This window comes from Fukomys damarensis, unplaced genomic scaffold (genome assembly GCF_012274545.1).
Source record: "Fukomys damarensis isolate Sample0158 unplaced genomic scaffold, DMR_v1.0_HiC HiC_scaffold_24, whole genome shotgun sequence".
Classification (NCBI taxonomy): Eukaryota; Metazoa; Chordata; class Mammalia; order Rodentia; family Bathyergidae; genus Fukomys; species Fukomys damarensis.
The window spans coordinates 56929109-56950685 of NW_022900936.1; the positions used below are offsets into that span (position 1 = coordinate 56929109).

Genomic DNA, 21577 nt, shown 5'->3' on the forward strand with positions numbered 1-21577 from the left:
GATCATTGGTACTATATTGGTTCTGCCTATCCAGGAACAAGGGATTTTTTTTTTTTAATTTTCTCAATTCTCTTCGATTTCCTTGTTTCAGAATACTTAGTTTTCATTGTAGAGGTCTTTCACTTCCTTGGTTAGGTTAATTCCAAAGTATTTAATTACTCTTGTTGCTCTTGTGAATGTGTTTTTCCTTTTTATTTCTCAGTGGGTTCATTGTTAACCATACAGAAATACTTTTGGTTTTTGTGTATGATTTTGTAACCTGCTGTATTCCTGAGTTTGGTTTTTAATTCTGAACAATACTGTGGATTTTTTTTGGGGGGGTAGTCTTCTATGTAGAGAATCATGCTATCTGAAAATAAGGATAATTTGACTTCTTCCTTTCCTCTACATACCTCCTTTATATGTTTTTCTTGCCTAATTGCTCTTGCTAATGTTTTGAGTACTATGTTGAACAGGACTGGCGATAGTGGAAATTCTTGTCTTGTTCCTGATTTTAGAGCAAAAGCAGTTTTTCCCCATGTAATATGATGTGAGCAGTCATTTTATCATATATGGATTTTATCAGACTGAGGTAAAGTCCTTCTGTACCTATTTTCTTCAGTATTTTTATCATGAAATCATGTTAGATTTTGTCAGACTTTCTGTGTCTATGGGGATGATTATGTGATTTTTGTCCTTTTTATGTGATTTATTACATTGATATGTGTATGTGCAGTGATCCCATCTGGGCCTGAGCTTTTCTCACTTGGTAGCTTACTTATTACCACTTCAATTGCCTGCTATTAGATTATTCAAGTTTTTTAAAATCTTAGTTCAGTTTTGGTAATTCATATATATCTGGGAATGTGTCTATTTCTTCTGAATTCTTCAAATTATTGGTGTACAGGTTTGCAAAATAGCTGCGGGTTTTTTTGTTTTGTTTTGGTGGTGGTGGTGGCATTGTTGTTTTTGTAGTGGGGATCAAGCTCTGGACCTTGTGCTTGCAAGGTAAGTGGTGGAATCACTGAGCTAAATCCCTGGCCCAGCAAAGTGCTGTTAATGACGTTCTTTATTTCAGCTGTGACTGTTGTGATTTTACCTTTTTCATTTCTAATTGGGTCTTTGGTTTTTTTGTTAGGTTGGCTAAGGCTTTGTTTTTTATTCCTATAGAAGAATCAACTCTTCATTAATTCTTTGGTTTTGTGTTTGTTTGCTTGTTTGTTTTGGTCTCAATTTCATTGATTTCTGTTCTGATCTTTATAATTTCTTTCCTTGTACTAGCTTTGGGTTTGGACAGTTCTTGTGTTTTTAGGACCTTGAGGTGTATCATTAGGTTATTTGACCTTGCTTTGTTTTCATGATATGGGCATTCACAGCTATTCCCTTTTAGGACTGCTTTCACTGTGTCCCATAAAGTCTGGTATGTTATTCTGGCATTATCTTTAGTTCTAGAAACTCTTACTTCTTTGTCTGCCTCTGTAATCCATTGCTTACCTAGGAGTGTATTGCTTAGTTTCTATGTGTTCCCCACAATGGAATAATGTATATCCTCTGTATCTCACAACTGTATTGTTAAGCAAAATAAGTAAATACATAAACTACTGTTAGAGCATTAAAAACTGAAAATCTATCCAAAATACCATTTTTCCTTGCCTTATCAGTCAGCAGTTTGCTGTATAAGCAGTTTGCTTTATGATTGGGCCTTTGATCCAGGAGCTAGCTTTCTTTTTGGGGGGAGGGGGGATTCAAGACAGGGTCTCACTATGTAGTTGAGACTGACTTGTAGCCCAGGCTGATCTCACAGCGATCCTTCTGCCTCAACCTCCCGAGTGCTGGAGTTACAGGCATGCACCACCACGCCCAGCTCCAGGAGCTAGCTTTCTCAAAAATTTGTAGGGCAAACCTGTGAAGCTTTGCTTTTTTTTCTATAGGAGGAAATTAAACTATATAGAATATTTCTCATGCTCATCTCCATTCTTTCTTGTTCTTAGAAACCAGCCTGAGAATCACTGCTACAACTCTCATAGTAGCACAATAAATAATTATACCAGTAGGTCCAAGATAGCTCTAGAAATACACAAGAAATTTAAATCTGCAGGTTAAAAGGAAACCTACAGAGAGAAGTATAAAGTATAGTTATAAAAATAAATAAAATGGCATGTTTGGGACATAAAGTTACCACCAACAAGCTTCCTGTGAACTTGAATTATGCGGAAGGCTAGAAAAAACTGGGTGTGGTTTATTCTACCAAATACTCAAAGTTTGGAATTTTCAGTAGAGTGAGTTGAGTAGTAGTAAAAAGAGTAGTAAAATCTTGTATTTTGTCTTTGGGCAGGCGGCGTCTAAACTGGATACAGTGGTCTTCCCTTCTGATTCTATTTTTTTCTATTGTGGCCCTAACTACTGGGACTAAAACTTCACAGCATAACCTGGCAGGACATGGATTTCATCATGATGCCTTCTTTAGCCCATCCAATTCCTGCCTTCATTTCAGAAGTGAATGTCCTGGAAAAAATTGCACAGTGAAGGAGTGGACTTTCCCTGAAGCTAAATGGAATAATACCACAGCCAGAGTTTTCAGTCACATTCGTCTTGGCTTGGGCCATATACTGATTATAGTACAGTGCTTTATTTCTTCAATGGCCAATATCTATAATGAAAAGATACTGAAGGAAGGAAACCATCTCACCGAAAGCATCTTCATACAGAACAGCAAGCTCTATTTCTTTGGCATTCTTTTTAATGGGCTGACACTGGGTCTTCAGAACAGTAACCGTGATCAGATTAAGAACTGTGGATTTTTTTATGGTCACAATGTGTTTTCAGTAGCCCTTATTTTTGTAACTGCATTTCAGGGCCTTTCAGTGGCTTTCATTCTGAAGTTCCTGGATAACATGTTCCATGTCTTAATGGCCCAGGTTACCACTGTCATCATCACTGCAGTGTCTGTCTTCATCTTTGACTTCAGGCCCTCCTTGGAGTTTTTCTTGGAAGCCCCTTCAGTCCTTCTCGCCATATTTATTTATAATGCCAGCAAACCTCAGAGTCTGGAATGTGCACCTAGGCAAGAACGGATCCGAGATCTAAGCGGAAGTCTCTGGGAGCGTTCAAGTGGGGTACGTTTGTGAGAATTGTGAGAAGTTTGTTATTCCCAAATTCCAAGCAAGGAATAAAAGATGAGCATTGATTTATCAAAGACTGCTAGATCTTTGTGGCTTTTAAAAATCAATCAAAAGATACTCAGTGGATGTGATAAATGCTGTCAGGGTAGAAAAAAGTTTTAAGTCACAGCCTCTCAAGAATTTTATGTATTAATTGTATTATAGACTATTACAGAATCACAGACCTAGAAGATGACTCTTCATTATTTTGTCAGTCCCCCAAATTTTGTGACTAAAGAATTGGGATAGCTCATAGGTACTAAGTGAAAGAACTGATATTGGACTCATGATATTTGACTAGTCCCCTGATTTTTCCACTGCACAATAGTTGGAAAATTGTCTCATTTGTAAAAGAAGTTGATATTTCACAGTGGTAAGTCTTTTTAAATGGAAAACCTGGCTCCTGAATTCTCCCCGTAGTTATTTATAAACCACAGTTCGGCAGAAGGGCAGGGTTTATTTATTTCACTAAGAAGGTAGTTTTATAAGCAGGAAAAAGGTATTTTCTAGAATAAAGGTTCATGCAGTTAATCTGAAAGTATATCAGTTGTCTACGGTGTTTAAGAACTGTCTTTCAATCATGTAAGTAAATTAAAAATGTCTTGATAGCTGAGCGTAGAGGTATATGTCTGTATCCCAGCACTCTGAAAAGCTCAGGTGGGAGGATTAAAAGTTAAGACTTGCCTGGGCAACTTGGCAAGACCCTGTCTTAAAAAAAAAAAAAAAAAAAAATGCTGGGGTTATATCTCAGAGCTGTGAAGGGCCTGAATTCAATCTAAAGAAACTCTAAAGTAGAATAAAATATCTCTTGGAGATTCACTGAAGGAGTTAAATATGTTTAAATGAAAAGTGGATTAAACTTTTCTTTATGGCATTAGAGTTACAATTTTCATGAGTCCACAAAATATGAACAATTTCACAAGATGAACCTATTTCACTCTTTGGTAAAATCTGCTGCTTTAGTTCATGGCAAACTTTCCCTAAGTGTCAGGGCTTAGCCAGTTTTACGGTGAAAAGGTCAGGAGCTTATATGTCAAACACCTGGATCTCAGCCATAGTGTATATTCACAATTTCTCTATTCTTTTCTGATGGGCTGAAAATTGCTCCAATTTTTAAGCAAAATAAAGTCAGTTTATGTAGGCAGGCCTAGCTTACATTCATTTCTCCAGCCTGTAATCATTTTCCCTCAAGAACAGCAGATGGTGCTGTTTACTTGGCTCATGTTAGCTTTGGACAAAGACTGTATTATATTTCATTTTTTTAATCATGCTATTATACTTCTAAAATTAGCTTACCAAGTATTTATTTAATTTTACTAGATTATTTACAGTTTAATGAAATGAAACCCATGATTTAATGAACACGTTTTATACATTTTCATAAGCCTGTCCCTTAGTTAACAGTTAAAGTGTGACTTTTCTAATTTTTAAAATTAATTACTTATTTCATATGTTTTCTTTTAGGATGGAGAGGAACTGGAAAGACTTACCAAACCCAAGAGTGATGAGTCAGATGAAGACACTTTTTAAATCGGTACCAAAATAGTCGGCAGCTCTCATCAACGCTTATCATATTTATCTTTTCCCTTTGCTAAATCAAGGATGTTCTAAAGCATAATACTTTCACAAACAATATTTCTAATATTTATATTTTCACACTGATAAACTAAGGATGCTCTAAAGCATGATATTCTACATATATCTGACCTAAATGATTACATTCAAGGTTTAGAGAATACAAAGGGTGACAGAGTTCTAAGGAATCAACACAGAGATAATAACATAGAGACTATTAATAGCCCAGTACTTGAGAAGTCAACAAGATAATTTGCACATTATTTTTCTTGTCCTCATTGGTTTCAAAAGACTTGCAGAAATCATGTAGTTAGGCCTTGTAATTATACAGGTAGAGATTCATTAGCAAGACATTCATAATTATATGGTTCTGGGCTGCATGCTACAATTTTCCCTTTTTATCAATTATGAATATTATCTAAGTTGTTCATCAAATGTTAAGGCCCTAAAGGTCATCATTTTGCAATTATAGGGCAATAAAACTATCTAAAAATTTTGACTGAAAGACCAGAATGTCTGACTATGCCATAGATTTAGGGTAACATAGTTTCTGCAAAATATTTTGTGTAAGAGGCAATTTTTCAGAAACAAAATTTAAGAATTCATAGAGAATTTTATGTTTACTAATTATCTTTTGATTATATACAAATAAGCTTCGTGTAGATGAAAATGGCCAGAGTTGCCACTTGTATTTTAAATCACTTTAGCCATTGTGAGGTTTTTTTTCTTCTTTAGTTTGTATGTCACAAAATACTGGATTATTATATTTTGGGAAAATAATAACAAGGCACTTTATTTGATTACTTATTAGTTAAAGCTAGTGACTGTTATATATCTTAATTATATACTGTTCCCAAAGTCAGAATACAGGTTTCACAATTGTATGAGATTGTTAGTAAGACTAAGAGTTACTTTTAAAAGGATCCTTGTGCAAACAAATGTTGACTTTTATATGAATAGTAGTACTTAATAGTACAAAGGTCAATAGTCAATAAGTCCTTTAAATTAATAGTTAATACTTACAAGTCCATAGTATTTTTCAAGGTATTTTTGCATGCAACCGAAGACTGTGGAGTAGCACAGTCAGGTGACAGATCATTTACAAATGAGAAAATAATGCTGGATAGTGATAGAAGAGCAGGCTTCAGCTGATGAGCCTATTATGTTTACTAAGTCCTGTGCTGTGATAGTTATAAGGGTTCATGCAGCCTACATGCATGTTCTCTTTTTTCCTCTAATTCTTATGCAGGTAATAATGTTATATAATACACCTGTGATAACATAGAATAGAATAGAATATATAATGTTATATAATTTACCTGTGGTGTATAGAATACTATGACTCGAGTATTGGTAGAAATTTATAATTAAAATGATTATTAAACGTATCTGTCATATCAGGTGAAACATGGAATGTGGCAATAAAACAACTTAAAATTTTCTCTTTGAAATCAGTCTATTTATTTACTTTGCTATTTTAAACGCTGGGGATTGAGCCCACATCCTCAGCCTTTTTTTTTTTTTTTTTTTTTTTTTTTTTTTTGTTTTTTTTTTTTTTTTTTTTTTGAGACAGTGTCTTGCTAAGTTTCCCAGGCTGAGCTGAAATTTACGATCCTCCACCTTTCTTACTGCTGGGATCATAGTTGTGTACCAACACACCCAGCAAATCAGTCTTAACATCTAAGAACAGCAACCTGTTTGCCTTGTCATAGGTATTTTACCATTTATATGAAGCAGTAAGATTATATCTATTAAAGCAATTCTTTTTAAGGTCAAGAAGATAAAGTATAAGATCTCTTTTAGAAAAAATGGCATACAAAAACATCTTACAGAACATGTAAAATTACAAAAATACTCCTACAGAAGTATTGACTAAAGAATGCATTAAATTATAGATTTCAGTAGTGTATGGAAATTGATTTTTCTTATTTATGATTACTTTTTTTTTCCACCTTTCCTTTTTGGAAAACATTTGTTGCCCAAAGTAAGGTTTACTTACAGTAACTCACCACTTAGTGAGAGAAAGGGACAGAAATAAAGCTGAAACTGGTCTGGAGATGTATCTCAGTGGTGCCACTGCCTGTCTTGCAAGTGTAAGGTCCAGAGTTTGATTCCTGGTACCAAAAAAAAAAAAAAAAAGCTGGAACTAAAATATGAGGTTCTGAAGTGGATGTCCTGGAGTACTTCATGGCATCATTGTTTTAAGAAGGAGGGTAATTTGAAAGTGCAAGGTCTAGAAACCATATCCTAAGTGCTCTTGGGATCAAGAGATGGTATGACATGGAAAGAACAGTTGTCATGGAGAAGACATCTTTTGTATTCTGGAGGAGTAAACTGCATTGAAAGTCATAGATTATTCTTATTTTACATTTCAAAAAATTTCTTTCACTAAACATACTTTTCAGCAGTAGAAAGGTCTTCCTGAAGAGTAGAGAGTAGCAGTAAATTTTCACTGAGGTTTTTAGGTTGTATCATCAGGTTGTTTTAGACAAGATTCCTTCTTCATTGGTATGGACATTGAACTAAGTGATTTTTAAAGCCCCTTTCTATTTTTTAGATTTTCATCTAAGCAGTTATGACCTATAACTAACATACTGATTCTACTCCACAGTTACTGAATACCCTTTGGTTGCAAGTATGACCTACAGAGGATGACCTAGTCCAGCTCAGTCACTGGTGTAGATTAATCTCGTATGCAGGAATGTGCCTGGTTGGGTGGGTGGCAGGAATGTAGCTATTGGTTATAGAGAAAAAGTAGCTTAGACCAAGATCCCAAATCCCTGGCTAGTTCACCCTGCTCCATAGACTTTCAAGATCTACTTACAGAGGGGACAGACACTGAGAGCAGAGTTACTCTACATGGGTAATAACTAAAGCTTTTTTTTTTTTTTCCTGTCTCTAAATCCCTGTGTGGAAAACCCTTGTCATTTATGAGGTGGACTCAATTTCAGATTGTAAATCTCAGTATTGCAGGAAGTCCTTTCACTCTACAAGCCCAACAGACTGAGTGAAGCAGTTGTCCTCGTCCTCTTTGGCTCCTTTCCCTTTTACCTGTGTCCTGATTGTATTCATGAACTCTGATATTCCAATGGGGAGAAGAAGCAGAAAACTTTAAATTCTTACTCTGTAAGGCTCTCCTTATAATGTAAATTCAGTGTTTTACACTCTTTGCTCAATACCCTATACTTACTTACCTAATTTATGGGGCTATCAGGTTGTAGAAAAGTTCAGAGAACTTTGGAGTTTCTAAATAAGAATTTCCACCATGTGTAGTGGTGCATTCTTATAATCCCAGTACTCAGGGAGGCTGAAGGAAGGATCCCCACTAGTTCCAGGCCAGCTTGGGCTACAGTGAGTTCCAGGCTGATCTGAACTCTTAGTGGCAAGACTCTGTCTCAGTGCAGCCCCCTCCCCCTCAAAGAATTTTCTTTAGAATAGTTGGAGGAGGATGGAAAGAGAGTGATTTTCCCATTCTACACCCTAGAGCACAGTTTCTAAAATTAAATTATCAGGCCCGGTGTGGTGGCTCACGCCTGTAATCCCAGCACTGGGGAGGCTGAGGCAGGAGGATCACTGTGAGTTTGAGACCAGCCTGAGCAACATAGTGAGTTCCAGGTCAGTCTCACTGCATAGTGAGACCCTGTCTCAACCAAAAAAAATAAAAATTAAATGAAATGATCAATATTTCTTCTTCAGCAGAAAAAAAATTCTCACAAAGCTCTATATGGACCTTTATCCTACTTCACTTGAGTGGGGATGTTTTTGTTTATTTGTTGTTTGCTTGTTTTGTTTTGTTGAGACAGCATCTTGCTGTGTAACCCAGGCTGGCCTTGGCCTCCCAAATGCTGCGGTTATAGGTGTGCACTACCAGGCCTGTCTCACTGTTGTACTATAACTTAAATGCATACAAACATAATATGAAAGATAAACTTCTTTGCCTATACTTTCTGTATGAAAATCTAAGACAAATTTACAAAGTAAAACATACAGCTATAAAACTGGTAAGTTTTAAATGCAAACATGAATTTAATAACCAAGTGGTATTTTGGTCAGATTGATTTGTGGCAGACCTCTTACTATCGCTGCTGTCCTTGCTTGCTGTTTTAGTTGCTTCAAGTAGCATCCTGTGTCTGCCAAGATTACTGAAACCTGCTGATATTGCTGGTAATAAATTGAAGCCTGCAGTGACTTACCATCCCATGTCTCTAACAGACCCACATGGTTTTGGCCTGGGTCACCTGCCAATTCCCACTGGCTTTGTTGCCTTGGGAAAATTTTTAAATATTAGCTTTACATGTTCCCTCAGACTCTCAATGAGTTCGGTAGTAAAATTGCCTAAACTTGCTTTTTTTTTTTTTGAGTATTTTTTCCTTCCCATAACCTTCTCTTGCTCTTCCTCTTCTTATTTCACTCTTAATCATTTGTATTTTATGAAATTAATCATATTTTTAAAATTATTTCCATAGGAATTTTTAAGTCATCCCTTAATTCTTTTAATTTCCTGTTACTGTAATTTTGTTTTCTTTCTTGTTCTTAATTTTTCATATGAATAGTTTCTCTATTTTTAAGAAAAAATAGGTTAGCTACTTCTAGTTAATTGTTTTACATATTTTGACTGTGACAAAATACATTAAAAATTAGACTCTTAACCACTTTTAAGTGTATAGTTCAGAAGTGCTAAGTACATTATTCATTTTGTATAGTCACCATCCAACTATAGAACTTTTCTTTTTGCAAGATTAGGACTTTGTGTCCATTAAACAATAGCTCTTTATTTTCCTTTCTCCTCAGCCCCTGCCAACCACTAGTCTTCGTTTCTCTCTGATTTTGATTACTCTTTAGTACTTCATTTAATTAGAATCATACAGTATTTGTCTTTTATAACTGGCTTATTTAACTCAATTTAATGTTCTCAAGGCTTTTCCATATTGTAGCATATAAGATTTTTCTTGTTTCTTAAGGCTGTATAATAATCTTTATGTCTGTACAGACGGCATGTTCTTTATCCATTCATCCATTGATGGACACTTGGGTTGCTTCTGTGGTTTAGCTATTGTAATGCAGCTATGAACATGAGTTCACAAATATCTCTTTAAGACTCTGCTTTCAATTCTTTCTAGTTTATACTTAGAATTGCTACATCATATGATAATTCTATTTTTGATACTTTGAGGAACTGCCACATTTTCCACATGAGGTATACCATTTTAATTCCCACACAGTATACAAGGCTTTACGACCTTACTGACACTTGTTTGTTTTGTTTTGCTTTGATAGTTGTCCCCTCAGTGAGTATGAGATAATTTTTCCTTACAGTTTAATTTCTTTCCTTTTTTTTTTTTTTGGTACTGAGGATTGAACTTGGGATCTTGCGCTTGCCAGGCAGGCAGCTGAACCATTGAGCTAAATCTCTGGCCCCTCTTTCCGTTTTTTGAATGAGATTGTTTTGTAATTGCTATTGAGTATTGGGAAGTCTCTATACATTGTGGATAGTAATCCCTTCTCAGGTATACAGTTTGCAAATATTTTCTTCCAATCTGTGAATTGCCTTTTTACTCTTTGGCAATATATTTTAATGTACAATATCTATTGACACACAGTGTTCAAATATCTTTTATGAAGTCAGTTTTATCTTTTTTTTTCTTTATTTGCCTGTACTTTTGGTAGAGAAATTATTGACAACTCTAAGATGTTTATAGTTTCAGGTCTTGCATTTAAGTTATGGATCCATTCTGAGTTATCTTTTATATGTCGTGTTAGGTAGAAGTCTAGTCTCATTCTTTTGCATGTGAAATCCAATTTTCCCAGCACCATTTGTTGAAAATATTGCCCTTCAACAATTGAAAATCATTTGGCCAAATACATGAGGTTTAATTTTAAATCTTCTACTTCATTCTAGTGATCTGTATGCCTGCCATTACACTAGTGCCACACTCTTTTGATTGCTATAATTTGGTAATAAATTTCGAAGTCTGAACGTGTGAGTCCTCCAGCTTGTTCTTTTCTCAGAACTGCTTTGGCTATTCAGGGCCCCTTTGGCAGTTCATGGGAGTTTTATTGTGGGATTTTAATGTGTGCAGAAAAGTCAGTCATCGGTCATTTTATAAGAATGACATTAAATCTGAAGATTGCTTTGGGTAGAATTGACATTAAGTCCAATTCATGAGTATGAGATGTCTTTCAGCTTATTTATGTCTTTAATTTATTTCAGAAATATGTTGTAGTTTTCAATTTATAGTTTTTTACTGCATTGGTTACAAAAATTTCTAAGACTTTTATTTTTGCTTTTATAATTTCCATTTTAGATTTGTGATTTTTCAGTATAGAAATGCAGGTAATTTTTGTGTGGTGACTTTGTATCTTACTATGTTGTTTAATTTGCTTATTAGCTCTAATATTTTATATTAGGGGAGGTGTTAGAGTTTTCCAAATAAGATGTATTGTTTAAGCAGAGGTAATTTTAACTTCTTGGTATTTGGATGCCTTTTATTTCTTTTTCTAACCTAATTCTGGCTACAAATTTCAGAATTATATTGAATAGAAGTAGTGAAAATGAGCATCCTTGTTTTATTTCTGATCTTAGAAGAAAATTTTTCGGTCTTCACCACTGAATATGATGTTTTCTGTTTTACATAAAATATCCTTTTTATCTTTTCATTTTTAACTTTGTATCCTTAACTCCAAAATGAGTCTCTTGAAGATACCATACACAGTGTTTAGATTGTGCATTTTTTAAAATTAGTTGCACCAGTCACTGTCTTTTGATTAGAAGTGTTATGATTTAGGTCTAAAATGCCCCCAAAGGCCTTGTGTTCAGAGGTGGGGTTTTGAAAGGTCATTCGATCACAAGGGCTCTAATTTCAGCAGTGCAGTGATTCCTTGACGAGATCATAATCTGATGACATTACTGGGCAGTATTAGAAACTCAGGAGGAAGAGCCTGGTTGAAGTGAATCATGGGCAATGAATTTGGTGACTGTGTTTGTCCCCTGGCCCCTTCCTCTCTGGCTCTTACCCTCTCTGTGCTTTCTGGCTGCTGTGAGGTAAGCAGCATTCTTGTGCCATGTGCTTCTGCCATGATGTTTCTGCCTCGCCATCGGCATGAGGCAGTTGTGCGAGCTGACCATGGACTGAAGCCATGACACAACTTGTTTTATTCAGGTAATTAATTGAACACTATGAAAAGCTGGCTAACCCAGAGAGCTTAATCCATTTATACATAAATTAATTCCTGATAGGAGAGACTTCCTTTTGTCCTTTTTGCTGTTTTTTATATACCTTATCGCTTTATTACACCATTTCTTGCATTACTGTCATCCTTTATATTTAGTTGATTTTTATCATAAAAATACTTAATTTTCCTTTTCATTTCCTTTTGCGTATGTTCTTGAGTTATTTTCTTTTTAGCTACCAGAGAGATTATATTTACTAGAGTGTCACCTCTTAAGTATCCTGGGTTAACAGCATGTGGGATACTCATGGCATTGCTCAGTACAAGTCCAAAGGCTTCAGAACCATGGAGGCCGAGAGTATAACTCTCAGTCTGAGACCAAAAGCCTAAGAAGCTAGAATTTAAGAATCCAGTGGTGTAAGTTCTGGAATACAAAGGTCAGAGAGCCCGGAGTTCTGACATTTACAGGCAGAAGAACAGGCCTCAAAACAGAGAAAGAGAAAATCACCTTTCTTTTGCCTGTTTTGTTCTGTGCACCCCCTGCAGCTAATTGGACAGTGGCCTTCACACATGCCTAGAGTAGATGCTCCTCACTCAGTTCACCCACTTACATGACAATCTTTGGAAAACATTTACAGGCACACACAGAAACAGTGCTTTACCAGTTCTCTAGGTATTCATTAGTCCTAAAAGTAACCATCACATAGGGAGGACTTTGCAAACAATGGAGTAAAATATAACACTGGCTGCCATCTGTTCTGTGATCAGAAGCAACCATTGGTGATCAGAATACAACTCCTCAGTATTTAAAGAACAGGGTCTTTTTGCTCACCCTGGGTCCAACTCTGTGCAGTCTGCCCCAAGAATATGAGCACATCTGCCTGCCACAGGTAAAAGGGGTCTAGGGTAGGAATTTGCTACTGTGCTAAGAGCAGAAGTTGACCAAAATAAACAGCAGTTTACAGTTCAGACTTTCCCCTGGAAATTGTAATCTTTCACTGCATTCCAGGGTTCCAGAATAGTTACGTGAGACAAAGATTCTGCCCCTGCAGTTGTCTAGGTGAAGAGACGATTCTTGGTGCTTCCTATTTCACCATTTCACAAAAATCCTCTCTTCTGAAAGTTAATTTTTTAAAATTTTATCTGCTCCACTTTTATTTCCTCATACACATAATTTCCTCAATTATTTTATTGTTTTGATGCTAAATTTCTTCAGTTTTTGTTAGGAGTGAGGAATATATATATTATAAATACACATTTGCATGCATGTACACACTAACGGGCATATGCATGTATATATTTCTTTTTAAATTTATGTATTTTTCATTTGATTCATTTTATTGGTACATTAGGTTGAAGGGAGGACAGGAAAGTGAGGGAAAAAATGAGAACCAAGATAGATTATATAAAGGTGCAAATTTCCAATGATGAATGTCATTACCTCCTAGTTAATTTTTACTTAATTAAAATTTATTGTATTTCAGTTTTTCTTGGGTTTGATTTTTGTTCATTTTCCATCTTACCTAGTTGAAAAATATTTATTTCCTCTTTGATTTATTGCTGAATATGTTAATAGCTGAATAAACATCCCTTGGAGAACATATACCTTCGGTCAGTTTACAGTGACTTGAAATATAACGTTGTCATTATCATTGTTTTCTGGTTGTTCTGAGTCAAAGGTAGTGTGATTGAGGTTTTTACAAATACTTTGTTAATTTATGGTTTTCACACATTTGGTTAGAAAATTAGGTCTATATTCTTTTTTAGTAAAATTTTTGAATATTTGCTTTATGACCATTCATGCATGTTTCATGGGCATTTAAACAAAGGTACACTCTTAGTACAGTATTTATTACAGTGTCTCCCTTTGTATTTTTGACAGTTATTTATTTGTTTATTTATTGTGTTAGGAATCGAACTCAGCAGCGCCTTATCACTGGGCTGCATCCACAGCCCTTTCCACTTTGAGACAGGCTCACTGAGTTGCCCAGGTTGGCCTGGAACTTGGCAATCCTCCTGCCTCAGCCTCCCGATTAACTGGGATAACAGGTGTCCACTATCACACCCGGTAATTTTTAGTGTATGTCATTCATTTTTGTGTTATGTTATTCAGAAAGGTACATGCCAGTTACAGCTTACCTGACTTACATATGCCCTTAATGGAAAAGTCGCCATTTCTCTTATTTAATGCTTTTTAATTCTGTCTGTACATATATTATTAATACTATTATTTATATGTTTCAAAACATGAAATATATTACATTAATGACATTACTATTGTCGTAAGGTTAATATTGATAAAATTTGCGCATCAGTACATATTATCTGCATGCCTTGGTTGAATTGTCATTTGTCTTGTTCTTTCTTCTGAGAAAGTTGGTATTGACTAAATATTTTGAACCAATCTAAAAGATTCTTAAGATATTTGAAATTTATTACATTTCTACTCTTTTATTACTAGTGACTATTTTTACATTTTAAGAAGAAAATTTAAAACATTATAAATTTATCAATTTAAGGAATTAAAAAATAATCTTTGATTCCTTTTAGTGAAGGTGAACAGTGTGTTTCCTCCTGTCTACCACTTTTTCTTACAAGTGAGTGGTATTTTTTTACCCAGATCTATTACAGTATATTTAATCTATTTGAAAGTTTATGTTTTTACCTTATCATCTCTGAAATTTGGGAGTTTTAAATGTTGGTACATTAAAATAGCTGCAGCCTAGAGGCAGTAGTGGTAAAGCTGTCTCTTCCTGCATATGCAGACCTCTTGTTTGGCATAATTACATAGTGATGCTTCTTGACATTTTGATCAACAGACCATTTAAGGAGAGAGTAGCCTCACTGTTGTCAAAATTTTCCATTGATGCTTCCTGGTACAATCAAGAACAAGCCAGCTTTAGATTTTACTGCATGAGTGTCAGTAGTTTGGAACAAAATCCTGGAAACAGCCTAGAATCTCTCCTAAGACATAATGCATCATCATTTCTGTCAAAGACACAGAAATTCTATGTGGGAAGACCTGACACATCTGCTATTCACCAAAAATGACTCAAAATATTTGGGCTTGAAATGAGAAGTTTTAGGAATAGCTTAATTTATTTAATTTGTAGTTTTCCTTTTAAAGAGCAATACATGATCAACATGTAGAAATAGATAAATATTAGATAAATATGAACAAAACTTTTAAGTAATAAAGCATGTTTAATTGGCAATGTACTTGCAGCATAGTGTCTCAGGATTGATGTTTTCATAAATTTGGTGAAACTTGGGTGTTTAAAAATTTTTTATTATGTACCTTTTATTTAATGAAGTTTATTTACCTTTTAATTTGTAAACTGAATTATAATTTTTCACGACATGATTTTTTTATTAATTGTGATATGTCAGGTTGAGTAAAAATGGTTTAGCAGATAAATGCTATAAGTGTGTCTGTGGATGATTGATAAGTGTGCCACAAAGTGAGGAGGGAAGACCCATCCCAGATGTGGGTGATACCAACCAATAGGCTTATAGCCGGAACAGAATAAAAAGGAAAAGGTAGTCCTCCCCTTTTTTTTTTTTTTTTCTGGAAGAGCTTTGGTCTTCTCCATTGCCTTTGGACCTTCCTCTCTAGTTCCTTTAGGCTTCCAGTGCAACTCTTCAGCCTTCAAAGCAGAAGCTTCAGTTTTCTGTCATAGGCTTGCACTGTGACCTTTAACCTTTGTTTGACTCCTCCTGCCCTCCAATACACAGAAGATCATTTTGCATTATTCCACCACTGATCTGGCAAAAGGCCATCAGTACTTTTCTGCTTTCAATCTTGCAAACCTATCTCGTAAATCCTTTATGTGACTATATATACATACATACATACACACACATATATATAGATGTATGTATATACATAATATGAAATAAATATATATATTAAATCCATTCCTCTAGTGAACCTTATCTAATACACATGACCTCTTCATAACTTTTTAATGCTAATTCATCTCAGCAGGAAACTTAGTTTTCTGAAAGAGTATTTGGCTTATAACCTTACTGAGAAGACATATCTATCTATCTAGATAGATAAATAGATATATTGATATAAATGGAAAGAGAGACACAGACATATAGAAAATGAATGATATATGTGTGTATACCCATAGTATAAATGTATATTTGTTTGTGTGTGTACATATATATATTTTTTCCTCTGTAGTTGAGCTATATTTTAAGCCTGAATACTTGAATGCCTTTTGTATAGGTTCTTAAAGTTCCTTTGTACTCATTTTAGAGCTTAACTTTCCAATCAGGTCTGTAAATTTACCACAAAATATTGCAAGTAGAATCTCCCTCAACAATCTCTCTTTACCTGGACACTGAAAGTCATCTGTGAGCTTATGCTAAAAGACTAGACACTGCCTCAAGGAGATAGAAGGGAAGCAGAGACACAGAAATGGTACAGTGAGGGAATTGAGTGCCTGTGTGCTTTTCCTCTGTATTGACTTGAGTCCTGCTTAAAGGGCCAATCTGTAAAAATAGGGATAATACCTTCTACTGTGTGTGAGGAAAGTGATAGCACTTGAGTGTTACTTTCTGTTACCTTGTTTTGGATTAAGCCACTTGCTTTGGTGAAAAGTCAGGTTAAAATGAAGTATCTTGAAAGCAACACATATACTTCCCTTATAACTAGAAACTGGCTATTAGAATTTTTAATATTTTACACTTATATTTTTACTATGCATCTACATTTAACATTCTATTTTGGATTTATATGTAAAATACAAAAAATTACATATAAAATATTTTAGATTATATGTAAAGTTACATATAAAATATATCTTAATATAATTTATATAAACATTTAATACACAGTCTCGTACAGCTAATCAATGGTAGCCATCTGAGAGTCAGAATGGATAGTGGGAAATGGACTTGGGGGAAAAGGGAGGAGCCAGAAGAGAGGAAAGGATGCTTAGAAAAGAGAAAAACCAAAGAACATTTTATCCAGAATCAGCTTTCGCTATTTAAAATCAGCCAAATTCTTCATGCTGCTCCAGTGGTCCATGGATTGGGGAATAGGATACCATTCTTTTGCTTTATAGAGGAAGGTACTACTATTTAAGGTCTCTACAGTCTGCTCAGGGGCTGCCCAGTTTGCAAGTTTTAGAATATCAGAAATTAGGAAATAGTGTTGAAAAATAAGTATATTAGAGGGGCTCTAATATTCGAGATGTTCACAGTCCTTGCAACCTGAGTCCCCATAGAAGCTCCAGTCTGGCAGTAAGGGACTATAAATCGTTCTGCTGTCATTTGGATCTGCAACGTCCCCTGAAAGGCTGATATGTTCAAGGCTTGGTCCTCAATGCAGCAGTGTTTAGAGTGGAACATTGGCAAGGTGATTGGGTCATGAAGGCACTGGCCCTATCTGTGAGTTAATCGTTTGATTTGTAATTTGATGACACTGTGAGGTGGGGCGGGCCTAGTTAGAAGTAGGACGCTGGGGTCATGGCCTGGAAGGATATATCTTGTCTAGGCCCCTTCAAAAGCTCTCTCTCCCCTTTCCTCTTTTCCTTCCCCTCTCCCTGTCTTTCCTCTGTGTCTCCAAAGCTAACATTACTTAAAGTTCGTGCACAATTTCAGAAGGAATGGTAACAAAATCCATTTGTACTGACATTTTTAGTTGTGCTTCACCTTGGCAAAACATTAAGAACAGCATCTCAAGCAGATGGCACAGACTATCCAAGAGGTAAGAGGCAGCCTATCCTTCATGGGAGCGGGGTGAGAGGGAAGCATAATTTATACATTAAAGAACTGTTCTAAAGTTATTTGAACTTTGCACGCTTCAGTTGCTTATAAAACAAGTAAGAATGAATGATCTTTATGGGGAATAAGAGGTAGGACAAGTGATTTCTCATGTTCATTGAGTTACAAATTCCAGTTTTATTATCATTTATAACAAAGTTCAGATGATGTAAAGATAGATTTATGCATGCAATAGGCACAGATAAACTAAGAGCAAATATTCACATATGGCTTGAGTGTGTCTTAATATATGCATTTATCAGTCAACCAATGCCAAGATGATTTGGAAAATTAGTTACTGGGCCAGTGCCAAAAAAGTAAATATCCCCATTATTGATAAAGGATGGTGTCATCCGGATGTTAAATTCCTGTCTGAGGCAAGCTCATAAACATTACTGAATAATATAACTTACTAAAAGATTATTGAAAAAAGTAGAAAGGATGCAAGGAAAGGAGGGAGAAAGGGATGAAGAGAGTTTACTTTGGTAAGCTACGAATAAACGCAAATATTCTTTCTCAAAGACAAGAATTAACCATTTTGTAATCCAGCTGCACTTTTACCAACTCTAACTGGATAACATTTGCCTTTGAAAATAAAAGAACCCCTGAATATATCATTCATTGTATTGTTTAAAATAAGATACCAATACAGTAATGGGCCCATTAGTAAGTTAAGTACAGTGGTCAAGTGTGAAGGGTCTAGAGAGTCATACCCAGAATTCAATAGCAACCTTCCAGAACTCCGGAAGATCACATCTGGCTACAGTGCCAGAGTCTGGCGAAGATTTCCCAGCCCCCGATCTATCTCTAAAAAGACACTGGCCAAAACAGAAGCAGGGAAGGAAGTGGCTATTACAATTCAAGGTTTGGTACTTTTTCTGGCATTTAGTATTAAGCTTCATGAAAGAAACTCCTGCAGAGCAGATCTAAACTATTTTTAGGCTGACATTTCAAAAAATGCTAAATTGTCAAGATGTTTCCTGAATACATGCTGTGATCTTTCATTTTCTTTAGCGATCATTGTATTCACTTACCAATTAATACAAAAATATGAAAAAGATCTATAAATACTTATAGAATTGTACATGCAAAATAATGTCCCTCTTATAAGAAAAGGGAAATAACATTCATTTTCAGTACTGCTGTTTAGCACCAGATTGTTTCCAGTTAGAAAAACAAATGTCTTTATGATTTAAAGTTTCAATAAGAACTCATGAATAGGCAAAAAAATTCTATTTATTTAGTCTTGAAAGAACTCTGAAAGAAAAAGGCAGGAAATGTAGAAAGTATGGAAGAACTCCCCTGTGCAGCTGGCCACGTGTGGCTTTAGCAGCTGCAGGGGAAACTGTCTGGGCCTAAGTTTACATATTCCTGTTCAGTAAGGGTACCCATGGTGGTAACTCTCATGATGACGGTAGTCATCCTGGTAGCCATCCTGGTATCCTTGGTGGTAATTATGGTAACCATAGCCTGCATACTCATCTTCCGGGCAGCGCATGCCCAGTGACTGCTGAATGGCCATTTCCTGTCTCCGAAGTTGCATCGAATCAATCAAATCATACACAATCACCATGGACCACATTGGCGAAGGATACCAGGATTTGACATTTCCATCTTTTCCAACCAGAAGCATGGAGAAGTACTCTGGGCTCACTTGAAAATAGTTACGTATATCTTTCACCAAGTGGGCTGGTATGTCTTCTCTCTCAACAATAGAGCTCCCTAGATAAAAATGAAATAAGTGTTAGTGGGTTAAAGTTAGTGTCCATTAAAAAGTGAGAGAAATCACTAAGAGTGAGAGGTCCTGTGAAACTTCTCTTTACCTCAAAATCCAATTAAAGTTCAGTGGGGTTTTTGTTGTTGATTTTGGGTTTTTCACTAGAAATTGAATGTCCCTGCTCTTCTACAACATTATTAGTGTAAAACTTAGAGGCACATGAAATTTCTTGTAGGAGTGTTACAAAATATAAAACCAGTCCTTTAATTTAGCCCTGGAAATATCTACTTTAAAATTCGTCAGTAACAGGATAATTGTTTATATTCCTAACTTTATTTCCAATTAGCTTAGTTACTTCTTTGCAATTACAGTTTCCCCTTTGACACTTGTCTTCCAAACAAAAAGCTCATTTCATTGTCAAAGGTGAAAACTACCAGTTATGTTAAGATCTGGATGAATGTATTGAAACTAACAAGTAGAAAGAGGAGAAAAGGAACTGGTATTTTCTGAGGAACTCATCTGTGCTTGGCACTGTGCGGTACATTAAACACATCATCTCATTTAAAGACCTGAGTGTAAGAAAAAAGAACTGGATTTGGTTTCTGAAACCTTCAGTCAGGTATTTTATTTCAGCTTTGCTTAACCTTTTACTGTATTTCCTTATCTGTTGAAAGAGAATCATTGAAATATGACTTATGTGCCTGGTAAAACTATTATGAAAACTAAATGAGATAGGAAAAAATGCTTTGTAAACCATAAATCCTTCTACAGACAAAAAAATGCCTTATTTTAGTTGAGAGAACAGATATTTTTACTGTTACTCTGATTTTATATTAAAAACGTTCAGTCCTTTCACTCCACCCTATACACATCTGACATCCACACCTGCTGGCACACATATGGTGAGAAAAGTAGTCAATGACCTTCTTCCTCTTTGATTTGTACTCATTGCTTAATGTAATTTCAACTGAAATTAACACTAATTCATACTGTTTTAAAATAACAACATATTTACCATTGATCGGGAACAGTTCTAAAACTCCCCCAACTTCCTCTCTGATGCCCAGAAGCTTTAGGATAGTTATGTGACGCAAACCTGAGAGGAAAAAAAAAAATCACAGAGTTAGAAGAAAGGACTCTTAAGACATCTTTTACTTTCAAGTGATAATTGAAAATTCCTTTAAAAAAATGTGAGAACATAACCTAAGTAGAATAATCTATCTTTACATTTTTCCATGAAAAGACAAAATACTTTTAACACCTTGAAAAAGACCAACTGCAGATTTTAAGGCTAACAAAAATGGGATGGGGGATAGATTGAGATAGAGGAATGTGTTCTTAAACTGTCACTTTCACTATTAAATGACCAAAAAAAGGAAGACAAGACAAAGACGAAGGCGAAGATAAAGATGAAGGTGAAGTCACCACTGGAACATTAAAACAGCTGAGAAACTGACAAGGGTTCTGAAAGATGTCAGGCCTGAAGTTTTAACAGCTTTAACTCAGAAAAAATTGCTGTGGTAGCTGCTAAAGAACTATTTCTGCTGCTTACACAATAATTTGTTGGCTTAACCGGTACTTTCTTATCATTTATTTAGAGGATCCAAAGGGAAAACACAGACAAGCAGAGCTTGCTTTCACTACCTCAGCTAAAGTTTCAGGAAAAGAGGGAAGGTCATGACTAAGTAGCTTGTTGAAATTCTTTTGAAGATGGATTAAATGAAGGATTCAGGAAAAAGAAATAGGAAGACAAAGAGGCTGTCATCACATTAAGATTTCATGTTTTATGTATTTATGAAAATGTCACAAACATTTTGTTCAACTAATGTTGTGCTTATTATAATTTTAAATGTCTAGCTTTTAAAAATAAATTTAAAATTACAACAAAAATTTCATGGTTTTAAACAAGACCTCAGTCCAGTCAGTACAATAGCCTGGAAATAAAAATGTTTCTGATAGTATTTGTCATCTGGGGGGATTAAAAACTGCCATGGGACAGCTGTTTTATGTATTATTATTATTATTATTATTATTATTATTATTATTATTTTATTATTATGGGGGGGTTGAGACAGGGTCTCACTATGTAGTTCAGGCTAATCTGGAACTCATTACGTAGCCCAGGCTGGTCTAGAGATCCTCCTGCCTCAGCCTCCGGAGTGCTGGGATTACAGGTCAGCGCCACCACCCCTAGCAA

General features: G+C 35.3%; 2 protein-coding genes across 2 annotated transcripts in view; one reads left to right on the plus strand and one right to left on the minus strand.

Moving 5' to 3' along the window:
• The window catches only part of Slc35a5 (solute carrier family 35 member A5), a 43800-nt gene that overhangs the window by 19970 nt on the left and 2253 nt on the right, over positions 1–21577 (plus strand). Inside the window, 2 exon segments of the mRNA XM_033768089.1 lie at positions 2315–3095; positions 4605–4674. Of these exon segments, the coding sequence (XP_033623980.1) occupies positions 2315–3095; positions 4605–4670 (847 nt within the window). The 3' untranslated portion in view covers positions 4671–4674.
• Positions 16798–21577, minus strand: part of Ccdc80 (coiled-coil domain containing 80) — a 30182-nt gene continuing 25402 nt past the window's right edge. Inside the window, exons 7-8 of the mRNA XM_010630131.2 lie at positions 20396–20476; positions 16798–19385 (exon numbers count right to left, since the gene is read on the minus strand). Of these exons, the coding sequence (XP_010628433.1) occupies positions 19039–19385; positions 20396–20476 (428 nt within the window). The 3' untranslated portion in view covers positions 16798–19038. The remainder of the gene's footprint in view (positions 19386–20395; positions 20477–21577) is intronic.